The 18,784-nt window shown below is 36.6% G+C and overlaps 1 protein-coding gene across 1 annotated transcript; it reads right to left on the reverse strand.

Moving 5' to 3' along the window:
- Positions 1–237: 237 nt before the first annotated feature.
- On the reverse strand, positions 238–6,812 carry LOC128884879 (zinc finger protein 793-like). Its single transcript, XM_054138545.1, has 4 exons — positions 6,729–6,812; positions 866–996; positions 602–794; positions 238–528 (listed from the first exon to the last, which is right to left on the reverse strand). The coding sequence occupies exons 1-4, from the start codon at positions 6,810–6,812 to the stop codon at positions 238–240; spliced, it is 699 nt and encodes a 232-aa protein (XP_053994520.1).
- Between the last annotated feature and the right edge of the window lie 11,972 nt (positions 6,813–18,784).

Consider the following 18,784-nt stretch of genomic DNA (forward strand, 5'->3'; position numbering starts at 1 on the left):
TCTATGAATAAACTGTAAATATTAAAAAGTTTCGTCTCAGCGCCCCCTATCAAATTTTCTAAAATTTTAGCTTGGAGTCCCTTCCACTTCTCTTACAGTACATTCTATAAATGATTTACTTAAATTTTAGTTTCATTAAGAGATAATTACATTAACACATTGAACAACACATCCTCCACATATGAATAACAGGGATGTTCACTTAGGGATTAAATAAATTAACTATAAGATATAGTATTAAATAAAACAATAATTCCTTACTTGAACAGTTGGTGATTCCGTCGGAGACACGGGAAGAGGATCTTCGGATGTATTTGATTGAACTGTTTGTGACTGTTCTGATTGTTGCTGCGGTTGATGTAATTGTTGCGATTCTGATTGTTGTGATTGTGATAAATGTTTGGTATGTGATGTATTGATTCCATGTCTACGTTTCATATGTTTATTGTAGTTTGGCCAATTTGTAAAATGATGCTGACATTCTAAACAACTATACGGACGTTCACCCGTGTGTTGTCTTCTGTGTGTCTAAAATTAAACTTAATAAGTAGAACTATATTATTACTTGTAGAACGCGATAAAAACTATTTAATGAACCTACAGTCAGTATTCCTTTAAAGCGAAAACATTTGCCACAAAATTCGCATGTAAATGGCATTGCTCCAGTGTGTATTCTGTGATGCTCTCTTAATGTACCTTTTTCTCTAAAAGTTCTTCCACAGACAGCACATTGATGTGGCTTAGCTCCAGTGTGAACTGTTTCATGTTTCTTTAATTGCAATGGCGTTTTGAAGCTAAAGATCACATTCATTATTGTAACCTAGGTATTGAAATATAAATTATATTATAGTTTTTATAGACATACGCTTTTGAACATTGAGTACAGTTGTATGGTTTATCTGCAGAGTGAGTTAAAAAACTAATCTGAATAGGATTGGCAAATTTTAAAGAGGTCACAGAAATAAATACTACCACAAATATTATATTACACCATTTCTAATAGTATACAAAAAGAATTTAGCCTTACAAGAATTTTCGCAATTATTAATCTTGCTGTTAACGTGTTAATCACGTTTGTCTGTCTTTGGAAAAATTGCAAGATTTCTCAAAACCAGTTGAGTCTCGAGTCAAACGGCGCTGCAGGCCCACCCTTTGATAGGGTTGTATATTATGCACTGTATGACGAAGGGTGAGAGACATTGGAAGGAAGGAGGAGAGAAAGGAAGAGGAACACGCGTTGGTGAATCTTTGCGAATGGAAAAGGAACGGAGACGGAATAGAGGACAAATGAAAAAGAGTATCAGGACATAGGACAGGAGTGAAAGGACGAGAGAAGCTGAAGAAGGAGGAGTAGAGCACGAGCCATGCGGCTCCTGCACCATCTGTTGCATCGTTTCGCTGCTTGTCGAAGACGGTATACGGTACACGGACTTCGTGGGGACACCATATGCTCTCTCTCTACTGCATCGGTACCTACAGCCGTTCCGATGTAGGCATACTTCGCATACGTAATGTCCTACCGGTTTTCTCAATCACACCGTTTCATCATGATTTCCGTGAGCCATGTGCCGTGTGCCACGTACCAACGTGCACCGTGTATACGTCCCGATTTTATTTTTGCCGGTTCCCCGCCGAACCTTTCCGCCTTTGAATTTCTAACGAGCCGATGCGACGCGACAAATTGCTTTACACCATTTCAACATGTCCAATTGTATTATTAATGTAATTACTATAGGCGCTTACTTTTTGTAGTAGCTACCAAACTACTCTACAAACGACAATTACTTTGCCTAGTTACTAAGGCTCCTTTCCCATAATTAATCTTTTAGTCAATTTAATTTAAAAGAAACTCGAAATCGATTTCTGCAGTGCCTCTAGAGGAAGCAGCTTGTAACAATTTATTTAGGCCATCTTATGCATCATCGTACCGTACATGTCAAACATCGACAAACAACAACGTTTCGATTACAAAGTTTTGAATAAATGGTGATGATCCACGAAAGTAAATAAACATGGATATAGAAAGCAAAATCTGTGATTGCAACATGGATGAGGAAACCATAGGGCATGTACTATTTCACTGCCCTCTAAGAAACCTCCAACGAATCGATCTTTTTAACGAGATAGGAACAATAATTATTAATTGTAACTACGACATAGCGGACATAGTAAAGGCTGATAAAATAGCTGCGATCAAAGCCATAATTAAGTTCCTGAACGATGCGAATATTATACTATAGATATATCGCGTAAAATAAATATATAAACATATATAAAACACGAACTACTTTAAGAGAGAAATTTATATTAGGTTGTCCAGAAAGTTTGTGCCAATTTTTAAGAAAACTTCAAAGGTACATTTGAATTGTAATATACATTTATTTATATGTATATTTATTGAATTACATAGGTACTATTATGTTCCACAACCTTTCCACCTTTTAAAGGATGTACATATATATGTTATTTGTTTTCAGCCATTTCGACATATTCAAACCTGCACCACCTATCAAAAATCGGCATGGACTTTCCGGACAACCCAATATTTTGCTATTACATGTTTACTGCAATAGTACGGGTATCACTAAGACGTTGTCATTATTGTTATTAATTTTATAATTTTATAATTTTATATCGTAGAATAGAAAAAAAAAAGAAAGAAAGGTTAAAACTTTCATTCCTAAAGGGGGATAGGAAAAGAGGATGCAACTCTCTACACCGAAAGCAAAAGAGTACAATTTGTAGAATAAGGAGCAAGCGAAATGAATAGATTAGGAAATTAGGATAAAATGTAGGCATTAACTGGCATAAAATCTAAAATAACACTAACGAGTAAATATATTTATTAAACAAAAAAAAAAAAGACAAAATGTACAAATAAAACATACAAATAAAACAGTATTATTGTAAACCGTTAAACAACCAGCGTCGCGTAGAATATAAATAGAGCAAGGAGATATAAGCAAGATATAGCTAGATATAAGCAAAGAACATTGTGAAAAGGAAATGTGTTTATAACAAAATAATTTGTTACACAATAAAGAGATATACAATACAATAAATAAACATGGAATGAAAATTCTTTTGTCATTCACAAGTAATTTATGTTTGTGTTCTGCGAATCTAGACAGTTGTCTGGAAGATCGAGGAAGTCTGTAAGAACGATAAATATTGCACATCGTCAAGCTGGTGTAACCCCCTAATTTTAATTCAACGACACCTGAACTTTCTCGTTGTACCAAGAAATCGGCCAGGTTTCTCGTCTCGAGCCGCCAACGTTACAAGCTCTGTGTCAATCACGCTTCTTATGGCGTATTGATGAATATGCATGAACGAAATGGCCAGGATCGGTTTCACGGCAACGATATATCATGCCGTCCGATCGTGTATCATTTCAGAGATTATTTCCGACCCACATAAATTAAATGTGTATCCCTTAAAAAATTATAAAACAACGATTGTTTGATCGTCGTGGTTATCAAGACACTGGACATCCTTAATCCAAGAGTGAGAAAATTATAAAACTTTTGGTTGATCCGATGAATAATGAAACAAGATGAATCAAACAAGATGAATTATGGGCGTACAGGCCCATATCTGATTATAAATATATTTGTCAAGTCCTTTTAGAGACTTCGTAACCATAAATATGTCGCCAACCACTTTCATCGTTTCATCCTATATCCGCTAGTCGGAACCATCGGTAACGGTTTAAAATATCTTTATTTATTTCTTAATCAGCACATGCCTCGAGCAAACTCTTACCTGGACCAGATAAGCATATTCGCTGATGTTCTTCTTAATTAAATATAACACGGATTCTGTCTGTTTACGATTTCTCTACTATTGCCGAATTTTTGTGGAGCACTATTATTATTATTAAATAATATCGAGATCTCTGTTCTTCAAGAAAGTCTGCAAGGATACCTTTTAATAAATAACAGAGTTTTAACAGAGAATGTTGTTTATAAGGGAATTGTACAGGTAATACAATTTATTTGGAAATTCTATAAATAAAGACTTAAATTTGATGATTAAAATCCATGCATTCGATCATTTATGATTGTAATTTAAACGTGAATATTCACTCGCCATTCAGTTTTTACAACTACATGTGCTTTCTTCGCGCATTCGCGAGGGGCTGAAGGACAAAAATAATAAAATTTTGGACATCGCAAATTTGCATCAGTAGCAATGCTGTAAATATATAGTGTATAAAATAAAAAGATTTTCATAATTTTTTGATAACCAGGAATAGAATTCCTGGAACAATCGCGAATGTGTTAAAATCTGTGACCGAGGGATGATTAAGACTTAAATTTGTTAAGTTGTACGTTTTCTTTGTGCATCGATAAAAATGTTCTTCATAAATGAATGGTAAGACCCTATCGACAATAATATTCCAAATAGCAAATGTTACGCATGTTTACACGGAGGCTGAGGAGAACGAACTACTCGTCACGTGGTTAAAACAGTCTGCGTTACAACGTTACAGCGCACTCGACGCGACAGACGGAGCAGCGGCCGAAGGGACCCTTCCAACTGTCCCCCGAGGCTAGCACGCGTCGCCACGTGGCCAGGTAACGAAAAAAATTAAAGAGGAACAAGAAAGGTAAAAGCCATCCTCGAGAAACAAACTTATTTCTGTGCGCGCGCGGTGGCCTCGTTTCATCCGCCAATCCTCCGCTCGAACAGCCGCCAATACGTTTCGACGCTTTTTGATCCACCTCGACAAGAATTTGATTTTCGATTGCGCATCCGGATGGATTAGCCTTCCACTTTACGCCCTCCGACTCGTGCCACCCCTCGAACGAACTCACTTGCAACCGTTTGTCTTCAATCCTCCACACTGCAGTGTGTAAGATTTGCAATTCGTAAGAATGTAAGACACATATCTCTGAGAATTTTTTTAAAAGAAACTCTTGAGCTTTATTTTGCAAACGTTTGTCTGTCGTAATAATCCTATTTTGATGAACCTTGAGTAATTTTTCCATACAAAAATAATGAAAATTATGATAGTTCAGCATTACTACTCGGAGCTGGATTAATTGAAATATGAAATCCTAAATTTTTTTAATAATGTATTAGTTTATCAAGTCAGATTTCTGAAAAAAAAAATAAAAACTAGGTAAAAAAAGAACATAAAGAATAAATATTAACCCTTAAAACAAGAGTAAAAGTTTTAAATTAAATTGACATAATAGTTTCCAATAATTGAGTGTCTATACGTTTCAGGATTCGAGTACATCGTAATCGAGAGCTGGCTCAATTAGTTTTAAATTTTTCATCGTGCACGGTTCACAAAGTGCGTACATTCTTCGGTGTAATTTAGTAGAGAAAAGAGTACAACAGCTGTAAAAGAGAATATGTAAGGCACAATCGTTGATGGTGGGGTATCTGTCCTGTATATTGGTTCTAAAGCCATATATTAAACCCCATATAGTCTGTCACGTGATCTCCGGACGTTTTATATCGCCACTCTATATTTACTGTGGGCTATATGCATGGGAACTCGTGAAAAAATATATACTCACGCGTTACTTACCCCGATCTGAGTACATCCGTCGATTTTGAAGACAAATATTACGACTACTGCATGTGTAAACAGAGAAAACTTTACCGCGGTGTATTGTCACGACGAAAGATTTCTAATACGACATTTCTAGTACATTCATTGAATGTTTCGTGTATATCTAACGAATAAGCGATCTATGAATTGAAACAATTAAAACTAAAATAATTAGTATAACAAATGTTATTATAACATATGTTTATTTTTCGGTCATAATAAGAATATTATACTTTGTGTTTGTTTTTAAATGGAACACTATACGTTTATTTAAACAAATGTATTCAATACAAAAACGAAATATTTGTTAACAACGCTGGATATTTTTCGTCAGGTTTGTTAACTTTGTTTACACACGGTCCTAGTTTGACAAACCAACGACGCCTGTGAATTCTATTTGTGATTTTCATTTGCAGCAACGAAAAAGGTGATAATGAAATGGCGAACAGATGAATAGTAGCTGTATAGACGATGTTTTAGATCCTCGTGTTAATTTCGTCAGACAACAAGGTAGGCTTGAGGGACTTTGTGCATTTAACAAAGCTGAATTCTGCCGTTGTGCACACACAAACCGTCGATCGAGCAACGACTCAGCAGCTTCCTCTTTGTAGTATCGTCCAATTAGTATCCCGGAAAATCGGGCGTGTCCGATCGAAGTGTGAAATTGTATTTGCCACATGGCACGCGCCAGCAGACAGATTGTTAGCGAGAAATTGGCAAAAACTTTATCTTCCAAAAAGGGAAAAATTCGATTCCATCGTTTACGTTCGTATGTCCATCTTTCTTGTCTGCAAAATTCACTTCGAGCAGAGATGGAATTATTCATAATAATCTATCGTCATGTAGCAAGTTATTGGAATAACGATATATATATTCTTTTTTCATAGCTTTCTGAATTTTTTATGAATATTTATGAATATTTTTATGAATATTTTATATGTATTCTTTATACTGCTCACTTTGGAAGTTATCGCACCACCCTCTTTCCTTACTCTACCTTAATTCTACCTTTAATTCTATCTTCTCTCCAACGCTCTAATTTTCCTTGTTCTACCTCTATCCACTCCTCTTCTATCCTCCACGCCCCGCTTCTTTCTTTTTTCCTCCCTCCTTCTACTTCTACATTCACTCAATCATTCATTCTTCCTTCCTCCTTTACCAACGTCTCATTATCCCCTCTCTCCTCTTCTCCTCCTTTCTCCCTACCGTTTAACCTTTCTATGCACCTCATCCATCCCTCCATCTCTCTTGCATCCCCTAGTATCTTAGCAACACTTTCCTGCCACCCACCTTTTTGATACACCCTCTATTGTCTACATCCGCCCTCCAAAAACATGCTGTCCACCTCCTTTTCTCCTCTGCCTTCGATTTCTGCTTGTGAAAAAAAGTCAGAGTTAACTTTCTCATTCCTCTCATTCATCCCTCCCTCTCTTCTTCATCCCCTAGTATCTTAGCAACACTTTCCTGCCATCCACCTTCTTGATCCACCCTCTACTGTCTACATCCCCCACCCCTCCAAAAACATGCTTTCACCCCCTTTTCTCCTCTACCTCCAATTATCTCACCTCCTTCCCCATTCGGAACCGTGCCAACATATCTTTGTATCATATTGCATATCTAAACAATTTAAAATTTGACAAGCTCTCGTACAATTTCATGTTCCAATTAATCTTGGAAGTACAAGCACGCGGCGACGTACGATTGCGTTGCAACGATTAAAAAAATCGCAGGGGCCAACCGACGGTTCCGCGGTAGCGTGGCGGAACGACCAGGTTGGATTACCGATTTACAATTAACTTCGACCCTCCGTGAGCCCCGATATCTGGCCGTGTGCCGAAAGCCTGGCCTTCGCTCGTTTCTCTCTGTCAGAGAGCCCTCCGCGCCGATTTCCGCTCGTCGGAAACGTCATGTGGCCCATTAATTGGACCGCCACGAGATAAAGGAAGATACATTTTCGATGTTCTCGCTCGAAAGTCTGCGAGCGACCCCCTATTAAAACCTAAACTCGTACGATAATCGTAATACGCCCAAGCGCCCAAGCTTTACTCATTTTGTAAAGGTATAACGAGATTAGATTTACGATTTCGGTATAGCAGGGCGTTTTACTTTTAGAATCCTTTTTATAATAAAATACGCCTGTTCTATAATCGTGGTGATCACGTTAATGCAAGTACATTATATAAATTTTGATGTTTGATTTGAAAACAAAATTTTAAAGCCACTTTTTTAGAGACATATTAAAATAAAATATTTCTCTGTGAAGGATTAAAAATATACCTCATTTATAATGGAATTTACATGGAATCTCTAAGAGATTAAAATCATACAAGACACTGTTTTCCAAAAATTAATTGTTGAGTCATGTTAATCTAAAAGAAGGTATGCAATGCACATACACTAAAAACCCTTTAAAATTAAATTTTTATACAAACCTTTTACTCCTCTATACAACCGATTTATAAATTTATATCGACTCTCTAAGAGATTAAAATCATACAAGACACTGTTCTCCAAAAAATTAATTATTGGGCCATGTTAATCTAGAAGAATGTATGCAATACACATACACTAAAAACCCTGTAGAATTAAATTTGTATACAACCCTTTTATCCCTCTATACAACCGATTTATAAATTTATATCGAATCCCTAAAGGATCGAAAGGATTCTTCAAAAACTTAATTGATGAGTTATGTTAACGAAGAAGGAGGCGCCGATATGCGTTAAGTTCGATACGTTTCAATTATTCAAGTGGGACGCACGGTGTCCCGCTGGCCGCGAAAGGATTAAAGCAACCCCGTTACTCCTAGCCTTTTTTGATGTTCGAGCAACGGTGACTCGAAGAAACATCTCGTCGGATAATACTCGTGGCATGCTGTGGACCACTGTGTATGTGTGCTGCGTTGAATTCCATGCTCGTCGCGGCCCGATACAAATAATTACGGCCCCGGGTTATCCAAGACGAGGATGAGTTTTTTGCGGACGCGGATAAAACGGCAGCCTGAATAAAAAGCGCCGAAATGCGCAGGCCGCTTTCTTTGTGGGCATAGTGCGCGTTCCACGGTGCTTAACGAAAAAGGAAGAGAATTCCCGTGGCGTGCTCGGTGTACTCGGATTTCATGGTGCCAATGTAGAAGACAGAGAAAGTCTTTACTCCCGACGTCGATGGCGAGAACGTGGTGACAAATTAAAATGAGTAAGAGAGGCAGGTGGTGGTATCTCGGTACTTCGTTTAAAGTTATGTATGCCGAGCCAGTTTTCGGTACCATATGCTGCCAGAAGAGACATCGCAATTCGCAGGACTGCAAAACACGCCGCGTAAAACACTGTGCCGTTTATTAATCAGCCCTTGTAAACACAATAAGCCGCCACTGGGACCTTTCCAAGCGTTTTCCTTTCGCGAGAATCTCGTCCAGGCAAGAAAACAGTATACTGCCAGCGTCGTTTCAACCCTGAGATGAATATCGTTGAGTTTCACTTTTTTTTGGGAGGGGGGGCAATTAATAAACTTGAACTTAAATGTTATCAGACTCGCTTCGATGAATTTAACTTCAGTTCGTGTATTTTTTTTCAAAATTTCTATTCACATATTAGTTGCCAAAAAAAAGTATTTAATTTTTTAAGGGGTGGTTTTGCTAACAACTTCTTGAACTATACTTACCAACAAAATTAAGCAAAAATGATAGAAAAGTATAATTAGTGGAGCAGGTTTAAATAAAAATAAAAATAGAATTCCTAGATAAAAAAACAGGGCACCCTACTTCAACGACCACGATACGATCTCTACTTCCAATCGCCTATTAACTCTTAACAACTCAACTTGGAAAATTTGCTTATTCTTCAAAAGATTATAAAGCAAAGCAATCATTGCGTTTCTCGCCTGCAAGCGTTGGGTAAAAATTATTCGATTTCGTGATAACAAAGGGTGAATCACCTCCCATAGCCAGGGGACGTATAATCGATCAGATGCAAACGTAACATAAGTAACGCGATACGCTACGTTAGCTCTGCACACGAAAAGTTTATTACTTAATAAATATTTTATTTATATTCGTACGTCTCCCGAGCAAATTCGCATCGTCGTACTTAAAATTCGGAAAATTAATTTTGAAATTGCTTACCGGACGGTTAAACGCGAATGCAAATCTTCCCGGTCCGCGGCTTTAAAAATGACCAGTTTCATATTCTTGACACTTTATCGATAAAAAAAGAAGAGATAAATACAAAGTACTTACATCGTAGCTGTATCATAAATTATAGCAACTCCATAAACGGAGAGAGCGGATATATTTACCGGTGCTACTTACTTATGTGTTAAGTGAAGATTACGATAACCAGTCCGTTCAATAATTTACAAAAGCATGGCGGAGCTTACACGTGCAAGACGGTCTCGGGACGGAGATCGTTTAAGAGAAAATTTTTTAAAAAAACCGCATGCGCGACACAGCTTACAGATGCAGCACCGGAAAGATTACGAACGCTCGTGATACTCGTATCAAGGAGGTTAATTGCCAAATATTGAAAGTTGGGAGACTCATTTTCGACATAATAGTTCTCGCTTTTGTTATGGATGAATGGAAATTTGCGGGAGAGAGCCGCGATCGAACGATTTACTGCATACATCGGCAGGCAGTAGTTGAAATTTGGGAACGATAAGATTGTCGTACGGAGAGAAATATTGTCAATCGATTTGAGAAACGGGTTCGAGCCATTCGCTTGATATGCTTCGACATTATAACATCGAAAATATTCTGGAATATTACTACATCAGGAGGAAGCGTACAATGCCTTCTGAATTTTACTTTACATCAATTTCAGGTTTTTCTTTCTCAAACTAAATTGTATTTTAAATATTCATTATTCGCGATGCTCTCTCTCTCTCTTTGCAAATTACTTAACATGCTTTCAAGTACCATAGTCCTCTTGAGCTTAAAAAATATATTTACCATATTTTTTAATGTACTATATATAAGTATATACGATACATAAATGTAAGTTTTGAAATTAGTTTGTTCTTATTCTATTATGACTGTGTTATTTTTTAACGTACTTCTAATTAGTTATACTTTATCAAGAATATGAAAGGAAATTTTCAATTCCTGTGAGTTTAAAAAAAAAAGGAAACGATTGAATTCAGAAGCATACGGCGAAAGAAACAGGAGAAAGAGAGCAGATAAGTAACGAGGTCGAAATGTAGATTCCATTAATATTCAGTCGCAATTTAACTTGAAATCATTATGACAGTTCTGAATGCTTCCCGTATATTATCGTGTGAATACTGGATATTATTAAAAATCGAAAATTATGGCACATTTCCAACGCCATCGTATGCCCGCTTAACGTAAAGTTTCTCAGTACGAGTGAATTACGAGTACGAGTGAATATTATTTATTTATTGCCATCACTAACGGAACACCTGATTGGAAGATAATTATCATAAAAATAATCTTAAAAATAAATTTAAAATAAAAATAATAATCGAAATTATTGCTAGATATTAAATTAATAAATATCGAGTGAAAGAAGAAGAGGAAAGAGAAAAAAATGAGTAAAGTCTTCGAAATCTACTTAATTTACTTAATATTCAGGCGTAATTTCACTTGAATTCATTGCGTCAATTCTGAATACTAATTGTACGCCAATAAAAATGTTGTAATAAATTTTGTGTAAATTAATTAAAAGTAATAAAACACCTTGCCAGTTTGGTAAGATAAAATAATTAAGATAAGAATATATAATGAAGGCAAATCTGACCAACGTTTGGAGTTTATAATAATTGAAACTATTGCTAGGTATTAGATTGATAAAAATCGAGTGAAAGAAGGGAAAAGAGAGGAACCGAATAGTATAAGAAGGAGTCAGATAAATCAGAAGGAGAGGCAAAACAGGGGATCAGCGATGCGTGACCCCCCTGGGAAGGGTCAAGTAGCGGAAGTGGAGTTCGAGCCACGAACCCCTAAATAGTAATGGGTCGCGGGGATGAGCTACAAATTAACCAGCCGTCCAATTCAACTGACATCCCTCGATATAGGCATCATCGACATGGATCATCCTTCCGCGTGTGGATGCATCGTCACCATATGCCATTCAGGTAGAGACTCAGGGTGTGTGCCAATATCGGAAAAACGTGCCTGCAGTGGAGGGTAGCATTTGACGCGTTTCCAAAGTCCAGTAGGGTGTCCCACTATTCTAAATCCTGAATTGATATCTAGTACAAGGACAGATTAGACACTACTTCTTTATCAAAAAGAAATACAAGAGTTAGGAATGAAATAAATAAGTGTAATTACTCATTAATTTTACAAGTAAGTAGGACCTCGCAAGACTTATGAATTAATATCTAGTACAAGGACAGATAAGACACTACTTCTTTATCAAAAAGAAATACAAGAGTTAGGAATTAAATAAATAGGTATAATTAATCATTTATTTTACAAGTAAGTAGGACCTCGCAAGTCTTATGAATTAATATCTAGTACAAGGACAGGTAAGACACTACTTCTTTATCAAAAAGAAATACAAGAGTTAGGAATGAAATAAATAATTGTAATTACTCATTTATTTTACAAGTAAGTAGGACCTCACAAGTCTTATACATTTATGTCGATTATACAAACATAATTTGTCTATGTCTTTCTGTATTTGTGACATACTTGTATCTTTTTCTTTCTTATATCGTCTGGCGTAATCTTCGTATTTTTTCGTAATAAAGTTGCTGAAGGAGACATACCACGACTGTAAATATCGAATAATAAATAAAGATTTTCCTTCTTTATTCTTCCTACTATTACGACTATTCTCAATGTTGATTATTTGGAAATTGTCAATGATTATCATTTTTTAATATGTGCTAACTATTTTATTGTTGTAAATGCAGCCTGTTTTGAGGGGGACGAAATAAATTTGGCTGCTTGAACTACTTTTTATGTTTTATTAAATAATTCTCTAGGGGAAGAAGGCACTGTTGTACGCCACATTTGCAGAAAATTAATGCCTCCCCTTACCAATATCGAATGACCAAACGCGACACGGAGGTATGCCACGGGAATCGACTTTGTTCGGCTTTAACGGCAGTGTCGCGTGATGATCCCGAAATGGATTTACATGGACACCGAGGGACAGCGACGCTCCGCTATCGTCAAAGCAAAAATCTTCCCTAGGGACGGTATTCCCCTTCGCTGTTGTCATTAAATGCGCATTATCGCGGTGCCTGCACCAAGGCTCCCGATCGACTTGTCCACGTGACTTTCAATCGAATCGATCGACAGCCCTGGTTACATGCGCGTTCCGTCCGGTGAATGAAATGATATTAGGTTATCCAGTCGCCAAGAGGAAATGAAACTGAGCGCCATATCAAGTCTGGGAATATTTAAACAATTGAATATCTGGTTATTCGAAACTTTTTCCCAAAAAGTCCAAACATGGGTTCATTTCACACAGTTAGATCATTGAAAAGAGCGATTTATTTTATTATATACCAACCACCCTTAAGGGGGAAGTCTGGTCCAGCTAATGTATTTTTTTAATGCATATAATTTCCAGATATAATTAATTTTTTGTATTGTAACTTTTTTTTATATATAAAGGGACGTTCAAAGAAGAAAATTTGACAGTGTAGATTTAATTTGAATGTATACATATATGTATAGATATAGTAGTTGCAAGGAAAGGATTGATAGATAAAATCAGAAAATTGTTTTCTTTAGTAGGTACGTAAAATGCGTATAAACCTCCAGTTGCAAAGAAAAATTGTTAATTGCAAAAATGGCGGCAAAAAACATGAAAATGAACGATACATATTACGGTACGACCGTTATTTTGCAATAACTTTATGCTATAATAATAATTCATTGAGAGTCGAGGTTCATTAGCATATAAACTTAATTACCTTCAATTTAGGCGTTGAATCAAGTGAATCGGATAAAAATTCGATGAGCTATGCGTCCCACCATTTTAACCGAATCCTTTCCTTGCGACTACTATATCTACATATGTATACATTCAAATTAAATCTACACTGTCAAATTTTCTTCTTTGAACGTCCCTCTATATATAAAAAAAAGTTACAATAACAAAAATTAATTATACCTGGAAATTATATGCATTAAAAAAATACATTAGCTGGACCAGGCTCCCCCCTTAATAGTTTTAACTATATGAAAAATTTGCATATTGGATTCATGATTACATTTATTTTTAATCACAGAGTCATTAGTACTTGCAAAGCATAGTAGTAGTAATCTCTTTATTTCATCATTATCTCGATATAGAAAGGGTTAGGGTCTCCTAATCATACGGTGCACTTCATTACATTAACCTTATTCTAGTTGAGTCCTAAATTCTCCTCGTATTAATTACTTAACAATTGATACTCTTACTCCTACTGTACAGTCTTTGTCATCAACAAATTTTAAATTTCTTATTTCATAACTTAAAATTATATTCTTTTATTTATTCCTTCTCTTCTGCAAGGAATAATATATTTCTCGATTCGCTTGGATGCCAGGCGGAATTGTATTATTTCTTTATTATATCATCTTTCTTGAAAGCAGCTGTAAAAAATACGTGTACGATTCAGCATCGACAAAAGTGGCAAGCTGCAATTCTCTTTTCCTCCCTAAGATAATTGAGGCTCCCGATAATGATTACGCAACTAAATGCAGATGCCCAGTGTCGCCGTCATGTATCACTGTTACGTTTGACAACCGTGCTCGTATAACTACGAGGGTAGTTATTAACGAACGATGCAAACAAAAAAAAAAAAATATGAAAATTAGGAATTACGTGTGTACAGTTCAGGTATCAAAAATATATGAATGCAACCGAGTTACCATTAATCAAGCGTACAGTGAACCCTTGAATTATCGAATTAATTAGGGGATGGGGAGTGCTTTTGATCAAAAGTGAAGTGTTCTTGAAATTCTTATCGAAAATCTGAAAATAAGTCTGAAATACAACCTAGAACCATTTTCTCCAACACTTTAGCACAGGTGAAGGGTTCAGGTATGAAACCCCAGGAGATTATCCTCCCTTAATATAACATAAACGCCAAACGTTACGTAACTTAGTAACGTGACATTGTTGTTAGCAAATTGAGTTCATTAAATTTCAAATCTGTTCAATGCGGGTCCGTTAGATCGGGATTTTACGGCACGCGTAATTCCTGTGCTAACAAGAGGGAAGGCACCGCGATATTTTGAAACTATTCGAACGTTACTGCGTGAAATTATTTAACTTTAAGAGCGATAAACTGAACGCGGAATTGGAAATTAAGGTTTCGGAACGATTAAGGAAGAAAGAGTTCGTACGGTGGCATGACTTAAATACCGATCTCGATCCTGATTTGGTCGATGGTCGAGAGAATTTGTGTGCGTCGAGTGAACACACTGTTTTCATCTTTCTTCATGATTGGCCACCGTGAGATCGTAGAACGGAAAAGTATACACGAAAGGAGACAAACGGTACAGGTGGCAATGGAAAACGGTCAGCTGCGCGTTCCAACTTCCAAGAACTGGCTTGCACAGGTAACTCTGCTGTAGGCACGGTTACGAACGTTCGAGTTACCCGCATACCCTGACGTTTCATTGCAATCCATGCCGATGTGTAATCGCGCCATTAACTTTGACCACGATTTCCAATTGCTTCCGATGTTTAACACCTTGCCTTCTTGTACAGGCGGTCCACATTCCAGCGAACGACCTCTTCTGTAGTTTACTCGTAGTGGTAACACTGGTACACTAAGTATAGATGACATTTGAGTAAATTCAATGTTGAAGTAATAATGGCATGTATCGATGAGTACTAAAATCTGAAATATCTGCCACAGATGTCTGGTACCGTCACGTTTGAAATGGTTACTAGGTAATATGGATGCCGTTTGATATCGAGTACGTAGGTTGAATTAGCAGTGTGAAGTAGCAGAATGATACTAAATTACATCGAGTAAGTAATTAACAGTTTGAATGCCAGAGGAAATTTTCATACGTATCCGAGAAATGCCAGACAATTTTAAGCAAAGATGCATGATTGTAATAAAAAATGTATATTTCGGTCAATTTTATTTTACACAATACTAAAAACATGTTAGACTTCCTCTAGTATTAAAAAAATAAAAATGAAATGTTATAGGTTTGACAAAAAATAAATTTGCATAAAGAGAAATTTTCAGAAAAACTTGAACTTGAGTTTTGTTTGTAAATAAACATAATTTAATATTCTGTTTTTCTTTGTTCATTTTCGTAAAGCAAAATTGATTTTTTTAATGAGCTATAACACTTACAGCTTCGAGGAGCGGATATATCGTTCCTTGGCACTCAAACGTCTATTTGGACCATTCACAAATAATAACAGAGGATTTCATTTGTTTTTATGACACAGAAATATCCATTTAATTGGGAGTTGATCTTCAGTTCAATTTACGAAACAAATTGCTAATAAAAATATCTAAATATCTTAGTTTCTATTTCTTTGTTTTTTTTTTTTTTAATGGTTATTACTTTAGAAACCGTAACGCTATTACGTGTGAAAATTTCATACGAATTAAAGTTTATGTCACACTGGTTGTATTTTCATTTTTATAGACTCGACTCGTAAAAAGGATCCAAAATTATGGTTCGAAACCTTAAAAAGCCAGTATTTGTTGGACTATAAGTACACATTATGGTCTGGAAAGTCCAACTCCAATATTGATTTCGTCACTTTCGACAGTAAAATTTTAACGTCCCACTGCCGAATTACTTTTGTCAAACCCACTCGCAAACATTTACGTGCGTATAGGATTAACTCACAAAGAAACCTCTCTTTTTAGACGTTTACACAAAAACGTGAGCTTAAGAAGTCTCGAAGAGGAGTCTTGAAAGAAGAGATCACCGCGAATGTAACTCCGGGCCCTAAATTTCACCGCGTTGTCGAAGAATATTCCGTATCGTTCGATCCTCGATGGTCAGCCATTCGATATTTGCTCTCGTATGCGGGGCATGACGGAAATATGAACGATGCGGTGTAAAAATTAACGGAACAACCCTGATGCGTGCAGGCACCAAGGCACGCTTGTCTTAAACTGGGCCAAGTGCGCAACAATAAATAATTCCTGCGGTTTAACCGATCCGGTTTAACGCGCGCCGCGCTCATTTTTTATTTTTTTTTTTTTTTTCTTAACTACATACAGGATATACTGGGCGACAAGTGAGTGTGTTTAATCGCTCGATTCGCCGCGTCGTCCAAAACTCCAAAATATCCTGTGGTACTTGGACGTGTATATTGTAATGGATATAAAGCGATCATGATCCTGAATGAAAGACAGCTGAAACGTTAGCAGTTACTAGAAATGTTACGTATATATTGAAATTAATTTGAATTCATTCGACGGGTAGATGGGTTCGCGATTGGTTTCAGAGCTGGTTAGGTTAGCTAAGGCCGATCGCACACGGCGCAATCGATTTGAAATTAGTGTTGCAAACCGTTTGCGCTCTTTGTTTTATCTACTCCACTATCTTTGTTTTACCTAGATCCACGGTCGCATGCAACTAGTTTTAGAGTGATTTGAAACTGATAGGTTGCGGCCGTGTGCGGTCGGCCTAAGAGTTCGTTCGATCTGTGGTGATGTTTGTCTCACTGTTACTAACTTGATGAGGACTTCTACAAACGTGAAATCATAGATTTACGCAAAAGATGAGGAAGGATACTCGAACAAAATAGACAATATGTTGTAAAATAAATATATCTCTTCGTCTAAGGAAAATCGCTATTTATTTGTGCGTTACAATCCAATCTTTCTGGCCAACCTAATCAATCAATCTATTAACTTTAGGAACGATAATAAACCTTCGAAACGTGTTATATTCGTTAATTATTCCAATCTTGTCAAACAATAACCCAGTGTTTGAATACGAAGTATTTTCCAATAAAAGCGTGAATCGACTCTAACCACCCATCACGCATCCATTGCAAAACCCAGCATCCGCACGCAAAAAAAAAAAATGCCACTCGGCATCTGGTGATACATGAAAGGTGTGCTCTATTATGAGCCACTCAAACCAGGTAAAACAGTCGCGCAGATCGTTTTCAATGCCAATTGTTCGATACGAACGATGAATTGGGCGGAAGGAGACCGGTTACCGGTCAAGGAGACTGTCAAGTCATCTGCTGCATGACAACGCACGGCGACGCGTTGTTCCACCCAAGGACTTCATCTTCATCTTTGGTTCGCGCTGAGTGCTTCTTCCGCTCGCGGCGTATTCTTCAGACTTGGCCTTGTCTGATTACTACATATACCAGTCGCTTCATCATCGCTTAGCCGACTCATACTTCAGCGAGGTTGATGATGTCCCAAAAATGCATCGACGACTTCATCGCGTCGAAATTGCCGAGCGTCTGCCGCGATGGAATCCGCTCGCCGCTCCAGAGGTGGAGCAAAGTCGTTCGCTGCAATGGAGAATATTTCAGTGACAGTGCATGTTTTTAAGGTCCTTAACCCCTTCGTGGTCAGGGGCGTTATGATCTATATTCGTTACACAAATCGATTAACTTCATAAAAGAAAAAGTTGAGAAATGCGATGAAATAATGTACAATGGCTTTTAGAATTCCTGTTATTAATATACAGTGGGTGTATAAAGTATTCGTACACCGATCAATTTCCAAAAAAACTATGTGCAATTGTAATTTAATAACTTATTTTTTATAAACAATAACATTCTACATACTCTCGGAAATCTCTAGAATAGGTAGATTACAAAAAATAAAGTAGCTATTAAATTGAACTAAATGAATTCAAACAAAAAAAATTTTAAGCAACTTTTTTATCAAGTTACAGTGATTTTTTTCACCCAAGGAACTCGTTCTTTTTTTTTCAAAATTACGACCTGCATCTTTCCCGCCGATAGGAGGTTTTAATTGTAAAGTGCTTTACAAATGTGCGTCACAGACGACTCAATTTGAATATTTCTTGTTGAAAAAATTTGTACAGACTACTCAAATATGTATGAAAATAGGATAATACGTTCGATAGAATTAATTATTTTTTTCCATTCTAAAAAAATTCACGAAAAACCGCTTTTTTTGGACCTCCTAATTCAGGATACCCCCTTAACACACATGTGAACAGAGGGTTGATTGAATAACTGAAAGAAATAATTCTGAAGCTATCAAATAAGGTGCTGAGTAAAATGAATCTGGATAGCATGGATGAATTTGTTAAATTTTGAGCTTTGCAAGTTT

The sequence above is a fragment of the Hylaeus volcanicus genome, chromosome 2 (genome assembly GCF_026283585.1).
Source record: "Hylaeus volcanicus isolate JK05 chromosome 2, UHH_iyHylVolc1.0_haploid, whole genome shotgun sequence".
Classification (NCBI taxonomy): Eukaryota; Metazoa; Arthropoda; class Insecta; order Hymenoptera; family Colletidae; genus Hylaeus; species Hylaeus volcanicus.

Excerpts from the sequence above, each read along its gene's own strand:
- LOC128884879 (XM_054138545.1), bottom strand. The coding sequence starts at position 6,812 with ATGGAGGGATGGATGAGGTGCATAGAAAGGTTAAACGGTAGGGAGAAA. Across the intron at positions 997-6,728 it reads GAGGGGATAATGAGACGTTG|AAATGGTGTAATATAATATT; the intron begins GTAAAGGAGGAA and ends GTATACTATTAG. Across the intron at positions 529-601 it reads GCTTTAAAGGAATACTGACT|ACACACAGAAGACAACACAC; the intron begins GTAGGTTCATTA and ends GTTTAATTTTAG.